This window comes from Nilaparvata lugens, chromosome 4, assembly GCF_014356525.2.
Source record: "Nilaparvata lugens isolate BPH chromosome 4, ASM1435652v1, whole genome shotgun sequence".
Taxonomy (NCBI): Eukaryota; Metazoa; Arthropoda; class Insecta; order Hemiptera; family Delphacidae; genus Nilaparvata; species Nilaparvata lugens.
The window spans coordinates 55,597,039-55,620,547 of record NC_052507.1 but is presented as its reverse complement, the minus strand read 5'-3'; the positions used below and the strand labels follow the sequence as shown (position 1 = coordinate 55,620,547).

Below are 23,509 nucleotides of genomic sequence, written 5' to 3'. Positions count from 1 at the left end.
ATTAACTTTTGTTAAGAGAAATTTTAATCGATTCAGTCAAGTTGGCAACTTTTCATTAATAACTCATGTTATCAACTCTGATGTAAACGCAACTTAACATGATGTTATTGACTTTTGTAATTAACATCAGTTGATAACAAAAATGTTAAAAACTTGTGTTATTAACTCCGGTATAAACGCAGCTTTAGATGACATTATTTTACGCCGGTAGAATTTGATCGGACTCGTGCTCTGACCGAACATCTAGCATACTACAATTAGGCATACACAAGCCGTATCCACACTGAACAAATGTTCGACATTCATGTTCGGCAAACATGTTTGTTGAGGAGCTCAGGGACAAACATTTTAAAAAGTTTGTACAATCATTGTTTGCCAAACAAAAAATGACTGTTTTTCCAAACATTTTCAGTATTCACAGCTGTAAAACATAAAACCTTCCCACTACAAATATTTTGTTTGGTGACGCGTCCACACTGGCCACGGGAAAACATTGTTTGTCAAACATAATAAAATTTGCCAAAACTTTTTCAACAAACATTTTTGTCGAACATTTGTTCAGTTGGACTCAGCTGAGGTAAATCATACATCTCAGTACCCTTTTGAATTATTTTATCACAGCATGTGAACTTGGCAAACTAAAAACTTGATAAACAAAAAACTTGGGATATTGAAAACTTGACTTACTGAAGACTTCATAAACTAAGATCTTGACGAATTGAAAACTTAACATACTGAAAACACAACTTACTGAAAGCTTTATAAACTGAAAACTTGACGAATTTAAAACCTGATAAAATGAAAACATGACGTACTGGAAACTTGATAAACTGAAAACTTGAACATTCTCAAACTCTTCTGAAATCCAGAACATTCATTACTGAACCTTTGGTAGTACACTGTGTTTGAACATACTACTCCATAAAAAAATTTCAGTATTAATCCTGGAACTTGGAAACGAGGTAATGGCCTTATTTTGCTCTAATTCCTCCTGATTCACGTGTGTGATAGGCCAAGGCGCATGACAATGAAAAACAATAAATCAAGATATGTCATTACAGTGGAACTAGGATCAAAGCAATTTTAATGTCAAAATATTTGCATGCGGGTTAATGCATTATTAATCCTGTACTGGAAATCGCACTTATTAATGTAGAGGAAATGTATGATAATTATAGGTTTCAATCTTTTTGATAGCTGGAATAGTTGATTGAATGAAAAGTTCAATTGGAATAGTCTTATCTGTGGAATGGTTCATTTGATCGAATATTCTAGATTCACTAAATATTGTATAAAAGGTGCGAAGGAAGCTCGAACGTTATCATTCGCTCCAGCTAGCTCAAGTATTCAAGTCAACTATAACCTATAGCTTCCAGCTTTTCATCAATATTGTAGAAATGGAGTCTTTCAAGAAAACTCTGGGTAAGCCACTTCGACTATATTATTATTATAATTTATTGTTCACTCACTACAAAATATACATTACATTTCTTGGACACATGGTTCGGAACTTACTTGTTTATTTCAAGTTTCTCAACACATCATATTATTTCATTTTTGAACATGACAACTTCCATTGAATCAAAAATACATTTGACTCAGTACTACTGGAAAGCTCACCTCGACACATTGGGATGAATTTTGATAAGAATACTATGCCACTTGGAACTGAGAATTTTCTGATTTTCTCCAATTAAAATTTATTCAGCAGATTTTCGGAAAGAATATCCAAAACCAAGTTTCAAATACAATTTGAGATGTCTACTTGTTTGAGAATATTTTATATCATACTATTCCTATTCATTTTGTACATTAGGCTATTCTATGATTATTTTTCCACTTCATTCCACTTTCAAAGTGAATAAATCTATTATTTAGCTTGAGGAGTATGATGGCTACAGTCTCTTAACTCTACTCTTCAGTGAATTCTATCTAAAATGTATTTTGTAACCGAAGATATAGTAATAGCTTTATATACTGTAATCAATATACAAAGAAGAAGGCGCTTCACTTTACTCCGAATAGTTCTATAGTTCTTAGTTCAATAGTTATATAGTTCTTAGTTCAATAGTTCTATAGTTCTTTACTACGAGCTATCACCGGACAGCACTCTTTTTCGACCTGCACCCTGGAGTCGCTTAGATAATTTTGCACTTCGGCCTTTTGCACTACAGACTATTAAAGTTCTTAATTCTATACTTCTTTAATTTTATAGTTGAATAATTGTATAGTTCTATAGATCTTTACTCCGTGCTATAGCCAAACAGTAATCTTAATTATTTTGACCTTCATCCTGCAGTCACTTGGGTGATTATTTGTACTCCAGCCTTACAGGCTGTACGTACACCTTACAGCCTCTAGCAGGAAATAATACAACTAGAATTACAAATAATACAGACTTGAGCTGCTAGAATGCGCCGTCTATCTGAGACAATTTGCAGTACAACACTGGTATTTGAACACGGTGTCCTTCTGTGTGGCATCAACTTCGTTATGATATTCACAACCTTGTTTCCTCACGGCTATTGAACCAAACCTTACAACAAAGAGGATAAAAATTTAAAATTTCAAATGCATTTTCCACTTCTCTATCATTACAGCTTTCAGTCTGAAATTATATCTGTTGCGTATTGTAGAGCAACTTTCTTATGTAATCGTTATCATTTACAACATGTCAGTTCGTAACTAGCAGTCCAGCTAGTCGAAAGAGCTTTTCAAAGGAGTATATATTTACTACAATTCACTATACTCAATAATAGGCTATATTTTTGAATAAATGAATATTTGTTGATGGAATCTCCCAGTACGATTTCTCAACTATGATTAATATACTATTGTATTAACTATGTTCAGAAGATTCCTCACTTCCCTAGCTTCACTTATCACAACATTTACTAATAATTAATCAATTTTCACAGTAATTTTGTGATATACTGCATTCACAATTTATTTACACTGTATTCTATTCTTTTGACACACTGGTCAGTATTCCCATTTCAGGAAATAACAGTTACTAATATGGAATACTGAGTTCCTCATTTTCTACCCATCTTACATATTTCTCAAGTACACTCAAATCACCTCCACTTTATTCACTTGAATATAGTTCTCATACTTCGTTAAATACAATATCGGGGACCGAGCTTCGCTCTGGAGTACAAAAGCATAAGAAAATTATTGTGAAAGAAGAAATTATAATAACATTCATAGTTCATACAGAAATGTTCTATCTAATCACAGTAAATTGAGATTAATTCCCAGAGGAACGCAAAAATTCCCCTCTCACAGGCCCGGTTGCACAAAAGCTGGTTAAATTCTAATCCTGATTAATTTCACGTGAGCCAAATCAGAGAAGACCATTTGAAAAAGATGGATCTACTGGAATCAATGAGGATTGAAAATAAACCGGCTTTTTTGCTACCGGCACTGAGTACCTGATTGAATGATTACTTAAGTTCAACAGCTGAGTCATAATTTTAACACAGTCCCACACACATGAGCTCGCTCACTCACTTCTATCATCAACAGACGACGAAATAATTAGCTGTTTTAGCCGTTTTTCCAGGGATGAATGATAATTATCCTTTAATGTCCTTCAGCGAGTTTTCCTAGGGATGAGACCTAGTGCAATCGAATTTTTATATTATAAACCTACTTTTTTCTGAATTTCGTGTGAATCGTTAGAGCCGTTTTCCAGATCCGGTGAAATAGAAACATATAAACATATAAACAGAAATTGCTTGTTTAATAGTATAGGATTGAATGTTGCGTCCATGTTGTTCCTTCCATAATCTGTTCAATATTACATGACAACTATTATCATTGTGAAATAATCAACTTTATACAATAACATTTCAAACACGATTCAAACACGATTGTTTCTACAAAAATAATTCGAAATATAATTAAATTCACAGCCGCCCTCCTCCTGGTCTCACTGCTAGCAGCAGCGACCGCCTTCCCACGCGCTGACCCGCCTCCAGCCGGAGGGGACTCAGGATCATCCGGATCCTCAGGATCATCCTCCTCATCAGGATCCTCAGGAGGATCAGGAGGCGAGTGCAGCCAGAAGAAGGTGTGCACAGGCTCGCTGGCCAAGATCGACATCAATGCCAGGATTGGCACCGGAATCTGTCTGCTCGACTCACTCACCAAGAAGCTGCTCTTCTTCAAGAACCGCTGTGCCAGCAAAGTGGCTCAGTGCAGCAACAAGTCCACCAGTCAGTATACGAACACACCAACACACTTCTAGAAAATCATAATTTTGTTCTTTGGAGTAGGCTGATCCAATATTAAAAGTGTCTCATCCAAAGATTAACTTTGGAGACATCATGCAAATTGCCCTCACAAGTTGCATCTGATCAAGTTATTGGTTGGGTACTCGCTCGAGAATTAAAGATTGTTCTGGAATTTCATACTATGGAAGAGTAGGTTTCTCCAATGATATAAGAGCCATATGCAAAATCCACGTTTAACGCTAAACCACGTTTACTTGTAGAGAAGGTTGCATTTATCATAATGTGCTTAATAAGTATGTGGCTGAAAAGACAATTCTCTGTTTAAACCGAGTATCTGCATACGGGCATAAGTGTTTCATTCAAAGATGAACTTTGAAGGCATCATTCGACTGAAATTCAGAATTTCAAAGTTCAATTCCATTCTAAGCTCAAAACAAAGCCACCTAGGTATAATCCTCAACCATAATTGTATAATAAGTAATAGTCATGTAGGATGATCATCTCATCAAATCACCCTTAAATTATCCAACGAACAAGTACTGTAGAAATGTCATGTACAGTACGTATCATATGCAATAAAAACATTTTGATGATGAATATTAAAGATATCTTCACTTTGTTCCCTTTCAGACTACTCAGAGGTTTCCATTCCGAGATGCGGGTCGAATCATGGCTAGAATAAAAGTGACGCACTAAACAATATTATCATAATCATGCAGTGACAAATATTAATACTCGATCGTTTTGTTTTCTTGCAGAATACACTGAAGTCGACAGCAACAAGTGTGGAGCATGATATGGATATCAAGAAAAAATAATAAAGGAATGGAGAAATTAATGTGATGTGGAAATAAAAATGAATAAAAGCGTTTGAAAACTATAGCCTACAGTTGTTTGTGTTTGAATTAATTCATGATGAGTGCCCATAGTGACTATTAGTCAAAAGTATATCACAATAATAATTATATCAATTCTATATTCCAACAAGTACTGTGATTATTCATGCACTACTAGTAATACTATAATTATTTAACAATGACTAGCATCCACTTCAGATAAATAATTTGTTACTAGAGTCCGAGAGATATCACTTTCAACACGGCTCTTTCTCGAAGACAGAGATGCTCGATGCTGTTACCTTCACCAATCACTGCCACTACCTAACAGCATTCTCCCTACTATTGTGTCAGCATCCAATTGTAAGCAGCTTGCTATACTCTTCTCCACTTTTCTGTTCATGCTATCAGCTGTGGAGGGTGAAATCAGTTTCCCCTCTTCATGTTGAAAGTAATATCTCTTGCACTATAGTTTTACCGAATATTATAATAAATTCATTCCCATACCACATAACACATTTATTTTTGTTCTTTATTTACAATATTTCTTTATTCATACACAACAACACCCTTTGGAATATCATAGTTTGTTCTAGATTCGATACTTTAGAGTAGGCTGATCCATTGATAAAAGTGTCTCATCCAAAGATGAACTTTGGCGACATCATTTAAATTGCACTTACAAGTTAATCTGGTTGGTTCCCAGTCCAGGAGCAAGTCTAGCAGTGTTTTAACATTTGTCGAGGCGATTGGTTTCTAGTTCATTATTTTCGAGACAATAATTTCCGTTTCTACTGTGAGATTTTCTCTAACTAGAAATATGAATGAATAGTTATAAAATTTCAATTTGAAATGGACACTCACTAATTTAAAGCTTCCAGAATCATGTAAATGATTCAACCTCTTGAAAAAAATTGCTTTCATCCGGAGTGTACGAGACTGAAAAACAACAAAAATCTTCGTAAGTTAGGTCAACGTAAGGCGACCTGGAAGTGCGAGGATTGTATCATGACCAAAAAAGAAAGCTTGAATGACTCTAGTGATTCCAGTGAAAATACCGAGGACACTGTTAAAGCATTAAAATGATTTATCGACGGTAAGATCAAGGAATTTAAAAAAGAAATCGCTACTCTGACTAACACAATAAGTAATATGAAACTAACCATGGATGAGCTTAGAGTAGAAAATAAAACAATTAAAGAGAACTGTGAACAATTGAAAACAGAAAATAATAAGTACCGGCTTGAAATAAATGAGTTGAATCAAAGATCGCGCATAGACAATATTGAAATTTCGGGTGTTCCTGTGACCAAGAATGAAAACTTCTACAGTATACTAAATAACATTGCAACCATTTCGGACATTCCATTCAAAGGCGAGGATCTGTCTATTGCTCACAGGGTACCGACCAGGAATAAATCTATCAAACCAATAATATGCAAATTTGTATCGAGATCTTCAAAACTTAGATGGTTGGCTGCAGCAAAAGGAAGAGGTAACCTGCTAACTACAACTTCACTTGACGCTCGTCTCTCACCAGACAACATAATATATATCAATGAACATTTGACCAGAGTGAATAAAATGCTGTTGGGAAAAGCCAAATCATTGAAAAGAGACAAAAAAATTGCTTTCGCATGGGTTAGGGAAGGCAAAGTTTTTATTCGAAAAACTCCAGAATCTCTAGCGATAAGAGTTGTAAAAGATGAGGATCTCGAGATATTTAACAATATTTAATCAGTAGTTGCATTTTTTATTGTACATAATATACATGATAGGAATCTCATACATAAAGTATTGTTTATTTGATCTTAGTTCTTTCAGTATAAACATACATAGAGAATACCTGTATAATTTTATTAATATTAGTTGATAGGAGTCTACAGGTAAGACTCGATTTGTTTATTAGTTTCATTTTTCATTTGATAATTTAATTTAATTTTTACTTACTTATTGATTTTTTTTCCTCACTTTTATTAAATGCCATTTGCAGATGAATTAGATGAAATTGATTTTGAATGCTATGATACAATTGAAATAGATAACTTTTTTGATTATGAACCAAGACAATATGCACTAACTTCATCATTATTCTTAAGAATGTATTGCATATGAATATACGAAGTATAAACAAAAATTTCGATCAACTGCTTTGCTACCTGAAGGAAAGCAGAGTCCGATTTCAATTTATTGTTTTAACTGAAACATGGATTACTGATGACCAATTTTGAAATTATAATATAGAAGGTTATCAGACGGTTTCAAAGTGTGGTAGATATACTAGAAGTGATGGAATATGTGTGTTTGTGGATAGAAATATTGAATTTTATATATCAGAAGATATTATTATAGGTTACTCAACTTCAATGTTTATTGATTTCAAGGTAGACAGTAAGAATTATACTCTAATATCCATCTATCGTTCTCCTTCTTTAAACGTTTTTGATTTTATAAATAGTTTAGATGCAGCATTGACCAATTTTGATACGGATAGAAATGTAATAATTATTGTTGGAGATATGAATTTAAACATATTGGAGGTTGGAAATGTGTCAAGTGAATATCTTAGCGTTATGCATCTAAATGGATTTAAATCTTTTGTAAATAAGCCTACGAGAGAGTTGGATGAGAGTAGTACCTTTGACTATAGAGAGAATATAGATGTTCTTTGAGAACATCTTTGAGAACATAGAAATTCTTTCTATAGTCAAAGGTAGTACTTGTATTGACCACATATTTTTCAAAAATTGTAACACTAATACTGGTGATATAATTGGTACAGTCTTGAAAACTTCTATTACCGATCACTACTGTACATCCATACACATAGGGCATAATAAATTGGGAAATAACAATAATAGTGCATTTTATAAAACAAAATCAATAATAAATTATACAAATCTTCCTTCTTTTCTTGAAAATGAGACTTGGAGCAACATTCTTCTATCTAACTGTAATAATGTGAATATCTTAGCTGAAAATTTTATAAAAACATTGAATGGTCACATTACAAATAGCACAAAAAAAATTAATAAAAGTCATAGGAAAACGCAGTTGAAATCATGGATGACTGATGGAATCTTGAGTTGTATAAGAAAACGAGATAAGATGCACGGTAAACTAATAAAAGAACCTTTCAATAACAGACTGAAAGAAGAATACAAGAATTATAGGAACAAGTTAAATTAATTAATCAAACAGACAAAAATAAATTACTTTGATGGCAAGTTTGATGAGGTCAAGGGAAATAATGAAAAAACATGGCATTACATTAGATAAATGATTGGTGTTAAAAACGAACGTAGGGAACCAAACTTTTAGAGCCAGAAGTACTGAATTCACATTTCGCTAATGTGGGTCATAAATATTGTCACGTGGTATTTTAGCACCACAAAATATTTTTGAAACGAACTAGTGAACTTTAATAGAATTATAAAATGGAAAAGAAAGATAACCTAGTCAAAGAACTACTCAAGTAAAATCGAATGTTGTTAGTGATAAAAGAGTAATCGTATTATCTAAAATGATAAGAAAAAACATGCATAATTGTAATTCAACAATAATGAGGATCCATTGGCAGAATTAAAAATTATAAAGCGGCTTATTTATTATTGGCAGATCATAAAAAATAAAAGTTTGCATGTACATTTGAGGTTAGAATTATTTGTTTACACTTTTAAATGAATCAATCGATCTAGAATAAATCGATAGTTAACAAATCAGCTGATTGTTCGATCAACCAGTACAAGTTGAATTATAAAGTTTACTCACAAAAGATGTATTATATATACTGAGGAAGATTCATGTGAATAAATAGGGACAACTATTATTGCTGCATAAATATTTATTACAATCTAAAAAAGTACAAAAATCAAGAGAATACAAAACTCGTATAAAAAATTAAATATAAGTTACATGATAGCATCGTATATCGCGATTTATTTATTAGAATAGTTTAAGACAATCACTCCATATATTTATATAAAAAACTTTTATTCATTTTTCTATTATAAAGTTGAAGGAACCCTGAATCTGAAGCAACCAATTGTATTGAGTTTGTTGAATTAAAAGCCAATCAGAAAGAAGCTTACAAATCGTTCAAGGAAGAGATAAAATTTTTCTGAAAACCATCTTCTTCTGGCTTGTGATCTCGTTCTGAAAGGATGCACATGGAAATTAGGGTTCTTTCTTCCTTTAAATTTTAAAAATTATCAAGCCAATTCTTTTTTTAAATGTGAACTATTTGTAATTAATGTTTATTTATCTGTGAACTCAGTGTTGTTGAAGAGTTCGTAATTGTAATCAATTCCCATAAATATATCTGTTATAGCCGAGACAAAAAGGACCTGCATAATTAATTATTGGAAATAATTAATTCATTCTACGAGACCGTCAAGAACATCAATAATGTGAGTGTTAGATCAAATGAGCTCGTTTTATAAAGGCCTCTTATTAGAGTTGGGGAATTAGACAAAGCGCTTTATAAATTAATTTAAGTCAAGGAAAATTCACAACGTGTTGAATACTATCATATAGTCTATAAGAACATTCCATGAATTTATTGATTTATATATGAGGCTTACTTCCATGCACGGCACGAACTCATAAAAAACCCTGAGATTTTTTTTTTAAATATTAATTTGATAATTATTATTTGCTAATTGATCAAAGCATGTCCTATTAAATCTACAAACCGAACAGGTTTTAAATTGTAGAATTCTGAATTGACTGAAAGTCCAAGTATCAGTATTAAATACAAATTTATAAATTTTAAAACTCACAATAATTGTGAATGCCAGTAAACCTTGTGATAATTATTCAAATATTAGAAAAGAATTTATTTAAAGAAATTTATAGATATAAGAATATTTTATATATATTGTTTTATGGGAATATATTTTGTGTTTCATGTCAGCATACAAAATCATAGAAGTTTATTTTATCCTAATTCATCTCGTGATATACAGTTTGAGCTGTCTTAGTACCAAGAAAAAATATTCGGCAGCATATCAAATTATTGAATCAATTAATATCGATCTTATTAAGAGCAATCAGTACTTATCATCCTTTGATGATAGTCATACTAGTCTGCCAGAAAAAATATATTGATAATTATATCAATAAGGTTCCAGTTATATCATATAAGGATCCAGAGAGCTTCAAGAACTGGCGTTGTAAGTTCTAAGGAATTTCAGAAGGATAAATTGGTGAATACCTGTTTTCATGCCAAGCGTTTTAAGGATCAACTAGAAAAAACTATAGTTGGTCTTCATTATTCTCAATTGGATACATGGTTACTGGTAATCAGTCATCAACTGTCTTTTGATTTCCTTATTGGTATTCTTCAAGAACTTCATAGAAGCAGTGGTAAGAATTATTAATCACCAGTCATTGAACCTTGTGGTGATTAAATATATTTGGAAAATTCATCTATCTACCACTGAGCTAGAGCTGCGGTTTGAACCCAGCAATTTTGTGAGCCGGACGGCCTTAATTTTTTGTGAATTTATTCGCAAAATAGGGACTTTAGCAACCGCCCTTATAAACATCAAGAACACCATATCATCTATAAAGGATTTACAATTTACCACATCACAATATGCAGATAAAATATTGAATGAAAATGGCCCGAATGCTGCTATAATCATCCCTCCTCCGCTATCAGAACCTCCAAGAAACAGTTTTTTTATTCATCCAACAAATATAATTGAAATAGAACAAATAATATCTACTCTTGGTTATAACTCTTCACCCGGATATGACGGAATAACAGGAACTTGTCTTAAAAAAATCTCCAACTTCATTGTACATCCTCTAGAATTCATATTTAACAAATGCTTCATTAATGGTGTATTCCCGGAAATTTCCAGAATTGCTGTGATTAAACCAATTCCCAAATCTGGTGATCTGTCGAAACCTGAGAACTACCGACCTATTAGTCTTCTTACTAATATTTAAAAATTAATTGAAAAAATACTAAAAATGAGGCTTTTAAACTTTCTAAATAAAAATAATTTTATAGAGAAATTTCAGTATGGATTCCAGGCGGGAAAATCAACAACAAATGCAATTCTTCACTCAACTGGAATTATAAGCAGTAATTTCAATGATAATAAAAAAACAATATCAGTGTTTTTGGATCTTGCAAAAGCATTCCATACCATTCCACACATAATATTGTTAAATAAATTAGAAAATTGTGGTGTTAGAGGTGCAGCAAAGAAACTTTTTGCTTCATACCTCGCGAACAGGAAGCAGATACATTAATATTCTAGTGTTTATATTGCATATTGTTTCTTCTGGTACTAATTGAATTGTCTTAGACATCCATCCTAATTACTTTTAAGATTTTTGAACTCTCTTCCAGAGCTCAAGCATTAGCTTTCCTGGAAAAGCCCATTATTTCAATATTAAAATAAAAGAAAACATTCGTTGAATATGTTTTTAAATTAGTTAAGATTATAATTATTTATAACATTATAAGAATGTTTTTGTTTCACTTGTTTGTAAAAAAAGAATGGCAATAAATTGATTTGATATTGATATTGATATTTTTCCAATCTCTTCATTCAGGCATGTTGACGCAATAAACAACATTATAATCTTGATGACGCAGTGACAAATTTTAATACTTGATCATTTTGTTTTCTTTCAGAATACACTGAAGTCGATAGCAACAAATGTGGAGCATAATAAGAATATCAAGACCAGAATAAAATCATGGAAATCAGAAAATGTGATATATTGATAGAAAATAGATAAAATTTCTCAAAATTTATTTCTTCTTACTATTCTAAATGTATATGAAGAGAAATCATTCTCCAAAGAGAAATCAATAGTATGTAGAAACTCAATACATGAAAAACAAACTCAAAAGTCAAATGACGTGATGAAAGAAAACAGTTCGATTATATATTTTCTGAGTCACGAGGAATAACTTGAAATTGCAGCCACGTAATGGCCACCAAGTGTCGGCGTGATTCAACCATCTATAGCTGATAAATGGATCAACTGTGAAATTAAGTTCCTCATTGAATTTTATTCCTACCAGGATTTATTAAATATTCAATCCTATATCCTATATTGCATAGTATCTGTTTTTGAAAACACTTCACTTATATGGACTACTTTTGTACAAATTAATAAAAACAATATAAAAACTTGAAAGTACCCTCTATTATTAAAAACTTTGAAATATTTAACGACTAGTTTCGAACTTGAAAATGACCTACAAGTCAACTATTACAATTTTTTATATTGTATCTATCAATCTGTTTTTGTTATTATTTGCTATCAACTTGAATCTGGGTTGGAAGCATGGACACTAAATAGGGAATGTGAGACCAGACTTCAAGCATTTGAAATGTGGAGCTACCGGCGGATACTCCGTATATCGTGGACAGATAGAGTCACGAAAGTAGAAGTTCTCAGAAGAATGGGTAAGCAACTAGATATTGTGCGTGACATTAAAATACGAAAGTTGACTTACCTTGGACACATTATGAGAGGACCCAAGTACATGATTCTGCACCTCATAATCCAAGGAAAATAGTTGGTAAGCGCTCGGTGGGACGCAGGAGAATGTCTTGGTTGAGAAACCTGAGGGAAGCGTTTAATTGCACAACCAATGACCTATTTAGAGCGGCTGTGAACAAGGTAAAAATCGCCATGATGATTGCCAACCTCCGAAATGGAGACGGTACTTAGAGAAGAAGAAGCTATCAACTTGGATACAATAATTGACAAAAGATGTGCTGAAAGGGACTTTTCTACACTGTGGAAGCTCTTCTATTTTATTGGAAATATACAGAGTATTATTATTCTATTATCAATTCTATATCAAATACCATTGAATTTGAATATTGATGCTCTGTTTAACCAAGCTCAGTGGAGACATTTGAACATGATCGAAAATGTGAACTGGAATATGATAGTACCAATCGTCATAGAATTCATACTTCTTTAAGGCACTCTTTGTGAACCGTGAAGCCCCGCACACACACATCGATTTTCGTTCGTACGATATTTTGCCGTTGTTATGAATTCTATCAGATTAAACGGAACTTGACAAACATCATCCGTTTGAAATCATCTGTTCAATCTAATAGAATTTATAAGGACGGCAAAATATCGTACAAAAACCGATGTGTGTGTGTGCGGGGCCATGTTCTTCTAACTTAACTTTGAATTGACCAAGTTCAAACGTCTTGACTGAGTTTGGTGACACAGCTCAGTCTGGAATACTAGTATTTTATTTTCTATAGTGAGATCAACCTCGAAATGTACACATTGGTTGACATTGATGTTTTGGTAAAAGAATTAATGTTATCCACGAGGAATTCTGACTGTATTTTGAGTGATTCTTAGTAAGTATAGTATCATAGATCACTATAAAAAATATGTATAAAAAATAGATCATACATCACACTTTCATCATTGTAGTTATTGTGTATGGGGTAACTTTAAGGCCATTCCACACAGCACGTGGCGTGCGTGGCTAGCCACATGCCAATTCACACCGCCACGACTGTTGCGATGCTATACCGACCACGTTTCCCGTCAGTATGCAGGAAGATGTCAACTCCGACGGTCCCGTGGTGTGAATCTGGATTTTCTTGTGGCTTACCTTGGTTTGATGACTCCAGCAGCAGCAGTAGTAGTGATAATGAGCTGGTTTTATTGTATTCGGTGACAGCACGGGACCAGTGGGTACATCCAATCAATAAAAAAAGGAAGACCTATGGCGAATTCCATCATTTAATGCGCGACCTTGAGGCTGACAATGATAGTATACGTTCTATACGATAGTATACGTCTAGTATACGTTCTGCGCATGCTCGGACCAAAACGTGGCCGGTCACGTTTGAAAAGATCGCTCAGAGAGGTGTGCATGTCGCTGGTGTACGGTAGCCACGCGTGGCTAGTATAGCAAGCGTTGCCGCGTGGCCGTGGCTGCTATGTGAATTGCTTCATTTGATTAGCTGGGAAGCGATGTTTTGAAAAGTAGCTAGCGTGCGTCCAGCCACGCACGCCACGTGCTGTGTGGAATGGCCTTTATACAGTAACTGTATTCACTCATATTATATTATCATAATTATATTTGTTCAAATCATACACTATTCACATATGATATTTAACATCATAGTATTATAGATATCTAGGTATCAATCACATTGATATGTCATCTCCTCAGTTATGGAAAAAACCAAGCAGCATTATCATATAACACTCTAAATTGACAGTGACATTTTTCGGAAAAATAATGGCCAATAACGGAGTTTTGACTGATCTATCATCAAACAGTCAATTATTCGCTATTGCTACAATAACAGCGATTGAAAACAGAAACCCCCTCTTCAACCACCAGTACTCCCTCCACGGAAGAAATGAAAAGGTTATCTATTGCATCTTCCATGGAAATCTCTCACAACGTCTAAAGGAGTGTTTCGATAAAGACGGATGCCATTTTACAGATGTCAATTTCTGTATATGAACAATTTTCTCTTTGATTATGTAATATGGGGAATATTAAGAGGTTTGAATTGTAGTATTCAGTGCCTTTCTTCAAGGTTGTTGAACTGATCAAAATTGAACTAAATTTTTCCAATATGAACTCTAGTAAACCTTGTTTTTGATTGTTAAAGAATGTATTCATATACCAAGTAAGCACCTAAATTTTGCATCGACATAAAAGATTTGCTAACTTGCTTCTTATTCATCCAAATTACTGCAGTCTTCTAGCATTTACATAGTCATAGTCAAATCTTGGATTTCGTAATGAAATTAATGCAATGTATTTGAACTGTGCGACCCCACGACGTTTTAACCTGAAATTAGGCCGGGCGCTACACGTGTTTTCTTGAAAATTGGGAAATTTGAGTGGAAGAGCGAGCAGTTCGAAACGAGTCGTCACCGCGAGAAGATGTAGTCATAGAACTTGTCTCGGCTTCTAAACTAGGCTTCGGCCTATTTAGAGGGAAAATATTATTATTTTTATTTTTGTATGAATTGAAAGCATGTAGTTTGGAAAATAATAACATAGTTAAAATTTAAACGTGAGTGATTGTGAGTGCCGATCTATTTGTTAAATTTTCGATTCCATGGTGAGTGCCAAAATTATTTCATTGAGCTCGAATAGATTGACCAGACAATCTGACCGAGACCCTAAATTTTCTGTAGAGTGAGTTAGCAAATTCTTGTCTGAATATCAATTATGAATCGTTGCGATAAAGTCGTAATTTGAGAAATATTCTTTGAAATTAATTTTTTTTAATATTGTAATTTTGAAACAAGTAATTGCATAAATAGCCGGATTGGTTACAGTAAAGATTATAATTCGATGTAACAGAATTTCAAACTTGACAGATAATTCTATGTTTGAATGCAACTAATAAATCAATGTCAGTAGCATTTATACAACATCTTCTATTTTATGTTCCTGGCTCGTGATAAGCTACTTAGTTGCCGAAACAGGTGTTGTTAATAGTGGAGTTCTTGGCATTTGCATGAACGAATCCATCCAAAGCTCCCAACCGTGGATTCAAATAGTTTAAACAGGTTAATAGTTGAGTACAGATTTTTAAAGCAATTATTATATATTTTTTCTTTGTTATAAAATGGGGTGCTAACAAAGTACCCCTGGCCTCCCACCGTTACAAATGATATCAAGTGTGGGGTAGTGTTTAACACCTCCACCCGTTACAATGATGTCAGGTGTGGGTATTGGTTATATAGATATCTCCAACCCATTACAATGGTGTCATGTGTGTGGGGTTTGTCTGCAAAAATTCGAGTTCCGGACAACTCGAAGACAGAACTTCCTGGGGGATTTTCTCTCTTGTCGGTTATTTTTCCTAAATTCGTATCACTGGGGGTGAACAAGTTATCCTTGGTTTTGAAACCTGTAAGGGATCTTAAGTTTGTACTACAAACAGTTAAGTGGGAAATTCAACTAGGCTCTTATAGCGGATTATTTTTGAGTACTTAATTTATAAGTCTCGACTCTGTCGCTTCACGACGTTTAAGTTTAATACGGGAAGTGGGAATCGGTTCATCATTCTCCATATCAGTATCCACGTCGATTCAGGTAATTGTATGTCAGGACTGGTAGTCCATATGTTTTCCTTCTCTGTAGTGAGGTGGCCATCAATTAAAAGGGTAATTTTTCTCAATTTAATTTTTATTCTTGTGGGGAAATCCCTGTCCTTTCTGAGAATAGTTTTCTCGATTAATTTTTGTCCTTGCAGAGGAATTATTATCATTTATAGTAAATTTTCCTTGCTTAGTTTTCATACTATAGAGTATGTATTTCAACTGTATTTTAACTTTGTTTAGCAGTTTCTGACTTGCTTTAAATCCTAGTAGGAAAATTCCAATCCTTTCCCCCAGAGAAGTCAGGTGCAGCTTGAGTTCGTCCTGGTCGAAGTCACAGACTGCGACGCTTCCAGCTCTCAGGTCCAGCTTGAGAACGTCCTTGTCGAAGTCACAGACTGCGACGTCCTTTCTCTTTCTTTCTCTTCATTTTTCCAATTCTAAAATTTTTCCAGCTCTCAGGTACAGCTTGAGAACTTCCTTGTCGAAGTCCTAGATTGCGACATCCTTTCTGTTTTCTTCTCTTAATTCTTCCTGTGCTAAAATCCTTCCTGATCTCAGTTGCAGATTCGAGATCGTCCTAGTCGCGGGTTTTCAGACCCGCGAATCCTTTATAAAATTCTTAGAAACCTGTCTTCTTCAATAGCAAATATTATTTGCTGGTTTTCCCTGTGGAAAATTCACAAAATTTCCCGTGATCTCAGTTGCAAATTAGAGATCGATTTTGTGGTAGTCCTTAGACTGGTTATTGCTTGGAAAAGCCCATTAAAATCTTTTTCTGAATTAGGAGTCACTGACTCGATATTTTCCTTGTGGAAAATCCTGGAAAAATCCTTTCCTAGCCTGACAACGACAGACTGTTGTCTTCCCGATATTATTCTACAGACTATGTCTGTGAAAATTTTTTTCTATCCTCTCATAATAGTCGACATACTGACCATTAATTTAAAAGCGTTTCGGACGATTGAGAGTGATTTCCATTCCCTTAAGGGCTGTTACAGATTAGCCCTTAATAACCGTCGCGCAGTCACTAGACTGGCGCGGAAATCCTGTTTAGCAGTTTCAGAATTGCTGAAAATCCTTTCGCAGCTGCAGGCTCGCGATTCAGAAATCCTACACATAAAAACCTGTATTCTAAACCTTAAATATCCCGTATTGAAAATGCATACCCTGTATTTAGCTAGCAGGTTCAGCTTGCTGAGAGCTAGAGCGCAATTCTCAGATTGCGGATTATTGAGCAGATATTTATTTGCTGTAGAGAATAATAATCTTATTATTGATTCTCTGTACCGTATACCCTATACCTTATACCTCAGACCTGTACCCTATTCTCTATAGCTTACACCCTATTTAACGATATCTTAAATACCACTAACAACTCCATAGTTCCGCCATACCGTTACTCCATAGCCCTCACCTTAAACCCCATAGAAACCCGTAGACCTCCGGGCTTGCAGGTACAGCTTGCTCGCCGTCAATTTGCAGTTGGCTCAGATTGCGTACTACCTTTATAAATAGAATTATTTGTAGGAATCTGATAGTCAGATCTGTCTCATCGTAAAGGGTTATCTTAATCTCCCTTTACACCCAACCTGTATTCTAATAGCCGAGGGCCGAATCGGCCAGCAACGGCACAGACAAGTACTCTTCCCCTGGAATTAAAAATCTCGCGAAAGAAATTGATTGATTGATTGATTGATTGAGTACTTTATTTATGTAGATTACAATATATACTGGCTTATACACTTATATACAATAGCTTACAATACAGCAAAGTTATAGATGAATTTACATAATATAGACTAAGAAAATAACTATTGAACTGTATATGATATGAAAAAGCAATTTGTAATATAATAACTATAGATAATAATCATATTGTTATGCATCTACATAAATTGGCGGAGCTTTGGACATATCAATGTCCATTCTTTGGGAAGAATATTAAAAATATCCTCCCCACTAACTCTCAGAGGGTAGAGAGTTACTAACTCTCAGAGAGAGAAACAGAGGGTAAAGAATCAGGATAGAGGGAGAAGTGTAGGTCCAGTAACTCCACCTGTCAGTAAGGCTACTGACCCCGACCCATATCCGACTGTAGCTAGTCCGCGTTGTAGCAATACTTCGCAATTATTAGGTAACCTAGATGGTGGAATAGGGTATCCTAATAAACAATAGTGCAAGAGATATTACTTTCAACATGAAAAGGGGAAACTGATTTTTCCCTCCACAACTGATAGCATGAGCAGAAAAGTGGAGAAGAGTAAAGCAAGCTGCCCACAATTGAATGCTGACATAATAGTAGGGAGAATGCTGTTAGGTAGTGGCAGTGATTGGTGAAGGAAACAGCATCGAGCATCTCTGTCTTCGAGAAAGAGCCGTGATAAAAGTAATATCTCTTGGACTTTAGTAATAAATTATATATCTAAAGAAAATGCTGGTCATTGTTAAATGATTATCGTATTACTAGTAGTGCATGAATAATCACAGTACTTGTTGGAATCTAGAACTGATATAATCATTGTAAAATACTTTTGACTAATAGTCACTATGGGCACTCATCATTAATTAATTCAAACACAAACAACTGTGTAGTTTTCAAACGCTTTTATTCATTTTTATTTTCACATCACATTTCTTCATTTCTATATTGTTTTGTCTCGATATCCATATTATGCTCCACACTTGTTGCTGTCGACTTCAGTGTATTCTGCAAGAAAACAAAACGATCGAGTATTAAAATTTGTCACTGCATGATTATGATAATATTGTTTACTGCGTCATTTTTATTCTAGACATAATTCGACCCACATCTCTGAGTGGCAACCTCTGTGTAGTCTGAAAGGGAACAAAGTGAAGATATCTTTAATATTCATCATCAAAATGTTTTTATTGCAGATGATGCGAACATGAGCTTTGCGAACATGAGCTTTCTACAGTACTTGTACGTTGGATAATTCGAGGGTGATTTGATGAGATGATCATCCTACATAACTATTACTTATTATACAATTATGGTTGAGGATTATTTTATACCTAGGTGGTTTGGTTTTTGAGCTTAGAATGAAATTGAACTTTGAAATTCTGAATTTCAGTCGAATGATGCCTTCAAAGTTCATCTTTGAATGAAACACATATGCCCATATGCAGATACTCGGTTTAAACAGAGAAATGTCCTTTTGAACCACATATTAAACACATTATGATAAATGCAACCTTCTCTACAAGTAAACGTGTTTTAGCGTTGAACGTGGATTTTGCATATGGCTCTTATATCATTGGAGAAACCCACTCTTCCATAGTATGAAATTCCAGAACAAACTATAATTCTCGAGCAAGTACCCAACCAATAACTTGATCAGATGCAACTTGTGAGGGCAATTTGCATGATGTCTCCAAAGTTCATCTTTGGATGAGACACTTTTAATAATGGATCAGCCTACTCCAAAGAACAAAATTATGATTTTCTAGAAGTGTGTTGGTGTGTTCGTATACTGACTGGTGGACTTGTTGCTGCACTGAGCCACTTTGCTGGCGCAGCGGTTCTTGAAGAAGAGCAGCTTCTTGGTGAGCGAGTCGAGCAGACAGATTCCAGTGCCAATCCTGGCATTGATGTCGATCTTGGCCAGCGAGCCTGTGCACACCTTCTTCTGGCTGCACTCGCCTCCTGATCCTCCTGAGGATCCTGATGAGGAGGATGATCCTGAGGATCCGGATGATCCTGAGTCCCCTCCGGCTGGTGGCGGGTCAGCGCGTGGGAAGGCGGTCACTGCTGCTAGCAGAGAGACTAGGAGGAGAGCGGCTGGGGAAGAATGATTTTTTGAAGGGCTTTTGTAAGAAATTCGATTTCAAAGGATAATAGTTAGCAAGATGATTATGGCAATACTAGACAGATATGAATTAATAGAATGAAGTTGTGAAGAATAAAAATAATATGAGAATAAGAGAGATAGAGATAACAAGGCTGTTCTTGCTATATACAGTATTTTACATTGATTTTGGGCCTTCAATTTTTTGTCGTCCTTATAATTTCTAACAGATTGAATGGAACTTGACGGATACACACTCACGTCAAATGTTTGTCAAGTTATGTTCATTATAATAAAATTCATGAGGACGGCAAAAAATCGAGCGACCAACAATCGATTTGTGAGTGGATAGACTAAAGCTAGTATTATTACACACACATCGATTTTTGAACATTCAATTTTTCGCTGTACTCATGAATTCTACCAGATCAAACGGAACTTGACGAGCATCATCTGTTTAATCTACTAGTAGCTCTGTGAACAGTAGACCTCGCGCAATTTTAAACCACAGCCTCCTCTTATACTGTCCATTAGAGTGAATCCTGTCTGTATGACGTGTCGGCAAGATATCGGTGTGGAAAGGTTATCAAAAATGCTAACATCAAATGCCAATCTTCTTCTTCAAGGCGCAACAACAGATTAGCCCGAGTTGAAAGCAGAGAAAGGTCGAGAGTACTATGTTACTTTCAGGTATCAGGGCAACAGAAGTTGGCTGAAGAATCAACTTACGCGATCTCTGGTGGCTTTCAAACAAATTCATTCAAAGATTATTTCCAAATTTAATTTTATTGCATGCAAATAATTTATAGTCCACTCGACAGCTGATTTATGATTATTGATTCTATAGTATGATTTTTACGGTAATATTTTGGGCTCGAAGGAGACTCCTTTTCCTTTTGTATTATGCTTAAAATGCAAAATTCCGAAAATCTTATACAATAGCCCCATACACGTCGACGCGAAATTAAAAAAGGAACATACCTGTCAAATTTCATGAAAATCTATTAATTGGTTTCGCCGTAAATGCGGAACATAAATATAAACATATGAACATGAAGAGAAAAAATGCAAAACCGTCGACTTGAATCTTGAATCTTACTCTGTTGTATATCCATACTTTTTCACTATTAAAATTAAACTTGAATTTTAAAAAACTTTTGAAGTGAAAATGCACTTACTTTTTGTATAGTGACGATCGTTTCGACCTGTTGTTGGTCATCATCAGACTGTCTGGTGAGATCAATGTTGTTTTTCACTGCAGTATGATTATGAAAAGTTATGTTGTCTCTTATGGTGGTATCTAGTAGTTTGGCTAGTTTGTGGGCAGGTGCTGTTGTGTGATTGATCAGTGGTCTTATTGGTACATCTTGTTTGTGTATTTTTGGGAGGGCGTTGAGTCTGGGTGCTTGTGGGTTGATTTGTTTGAGAAACTTTTTCTGGTTGTTTGGGATTATGTGCTTGGTTTGGTTGATGGCATCTTTTATTTTTGTTTGATATGTGTGAGTTGGGTCAGTTGAGAGTTTGACTATGTTATTGTCATTGATGAATTTGTCTACTTTCTGGTCTATGTCTGTTTTATGCATTATAACTGTGATGTTGCCTTTGTCAGCATTAGTGATGACTAGGTTGTGTTGTTTCTGCTTGTTTTTTATGCTTTTCAATATCATGTGTTCTGGGTTGTTTTTTTCTGAGGGCTTGAAATTGTTTCTGTTTCTTGTTATGTCCTGTCTCAAGTATTCTTGGTCAGGTAGGGTAGTGTTTTGTATTGCAGTCTCTGTGTCTATTATGGTATTGAATAATTGGAATTTTGAATTAGGATTGTTTGTTTTGATGTTGTGTTTCAATCCTTTGTCTAGTAATTTCATTTCTGTTTCTGTGAATTCTATTTCAGTGTTGTTGATTGTTCTTTTGTGAAAATTATGTGTGGATGTTACAGTTGGGTTCTGGGTATTCATAAGTTGAGTTAGTTTAAGGTTGTGTTTGGCTTTCAACTTGTTTTTCATAGAATCTATAATTTCTTGATTGTGAGATAATATTTCATTAAATTCTAAATGGTGTAGTTCTGAGCTCAGTTTTAAATGAAGATGGTATGCTTTCTGGTTGAGGTTATCTTTCTGTTTGTACAAATGTTGAATGCTGTTTTTAATGTACAGTTTCTGAGCTTGTTTTTTAGTTTTTTGAGCAGGGGAGTTTTGATTTTTTATACTGATTTTTGCATAGTTGGGAATAATGTTATTGTGTAAACAAAACTGGTTGAATGATATGGAAAGGGATGTTTTCATAACCTTGATATGAGTGTTCCTGTATGCATGGATCCATTTTCTCCTCTCGGCGTGATTACTCTGTTGTATATCCATACTTTTTCACTATTAAAATTAAACTTGAATTTTAAAAAACTTTTGAAGTGAAAATGCACTTACTTTTTGTATAGTGACGATCGTTTCGACCTGTTGTTGGTCATCATCAGACTGTCTGATGATGACCAACAACAGGTCGAAACGATCGTCACTATACAAAAAGTAAGTGCATTTTCACTTCAAAAGTTTTTTAAAATTCAAGTTTAACTTGAATCTTAGTCCTCACTTCGCTTGGTCAAATAAAATTTATAAGGAGTGCAGAATCGTACGTCCAAAAATCGATTTGTGTGTAACTGACCACTACAATTTCAAGATTTCCTCGTGGCTGAATCATCTATTGCTTCCTATATATACATAGCCATACAGCTAGCATCTATAGCTATATATAACAGAAAGACCAGTAGGTGATAAGATAGTTTGAATAATGATTATTGATAGAAATGCAGGTATTTTGATAAATGCTTTATGGAAATACTGGACATTTTTGGATGAATGGGTAATGAGATGAACTCATCACTAGAATATTCTTATTCTAGAGTAATAAAAATGAATACAGTGTAATAATGGCATTTTGCAACAGTAATGGAATGGTGAAATGTGTGAAGCATGATAAAAAATTAACTAACTTTAGTAAATGAATGGAATATTTTAGTAAGACAAACACTACAGGTATTGAAAATTATAACTTTGAAGTTTACTCACTGATAGTTCTGGTAGAGAAGGCCATTGTATTGAAATGGATGAAGTTGTTTTCCAACAAGAGAAATGGAGCTCCCAAAGGCTACTGATGGTTTGAAGGACCATCCTACGCATTTTTATACAAAACCAGCCTCAATTGGAGTTTATCTATCGTGAATATTCTCTAATTGAAAGGAAATCGAAACCTGCAATTATTTTTCAGCATGTGCCAGATATCCAATGAAATTCTAGATAACATAAGAAGGATTCAAACGTCCACAGATAAGACTTGTGAGTACGCTTTCATATCATGACAAGTTAATAGTTCGGTTAATTTTAGATACCCCAAAACTGACATTTCTATTGAACTATTACTGGATTTTGAGGAATGAACATCCTACTGTTCGCTAGATTCGCTGTTCCCAATTCATCCAATTTCCAGTTTCAATTCAATTTTATCAAGTCATACTCTTCCTACCATGCTGTCCGTTCTTTAGTTA

At 34.4% G+C, this 23,509-nt stretch overlaps 2 protein-coding genes across 2 annotated transcripts; one reads left to right on the top strand and one right to left on the bottom strand.

Annotated features, from left to right (window-relative positions):
* Positions 1-1,284: 1,284 nt before the first annotated feature.
* LOC111046450 lies at positions 1,285-5,120 on the top strand. The gene is made up of 3 exons (XM_022332006.2): positions 1,285-1,422; positions 3,918-4,220; positions 4,997-5,120. The coding sequence occupies exons 1-3, from the start codon at positions 1,398-1,400 to the stop codon at positions 5,032-5,034; spliced, it is 366 nt and encodes a 121-aa protein (XP_022187698.1). The 5' UTR covers positions 1,285-1,397; the 3' UTR covers positions 5,035-5,120.
* A 13,637-nt stretch (positions 5,121-18,757) lies between these two features.
* Positions 18,758-23,159, bottom strand: LOC120350863. The gene is made up of 3 exons (XM_039425912.1): positions 23,034-23,159; positions 19,665-19,967; positions 18,758-18,875 (listed from the first exon to the last, which is right to left on the bottom strand). The coding sequence occupies exons 1-3, from the start codon at positions 23,056-23,058 to the stop codon at positions 18,838-18,840; spliced, it is 366 nt and encodes a 121-aa protein (XP_039281846.1). The 5' UTR covers positions 23,059-23,159; the 3' UTR covers positions 18,758-18,837.
* Positions 23,160-23,509: the final 350 nt, after the last annotated feature.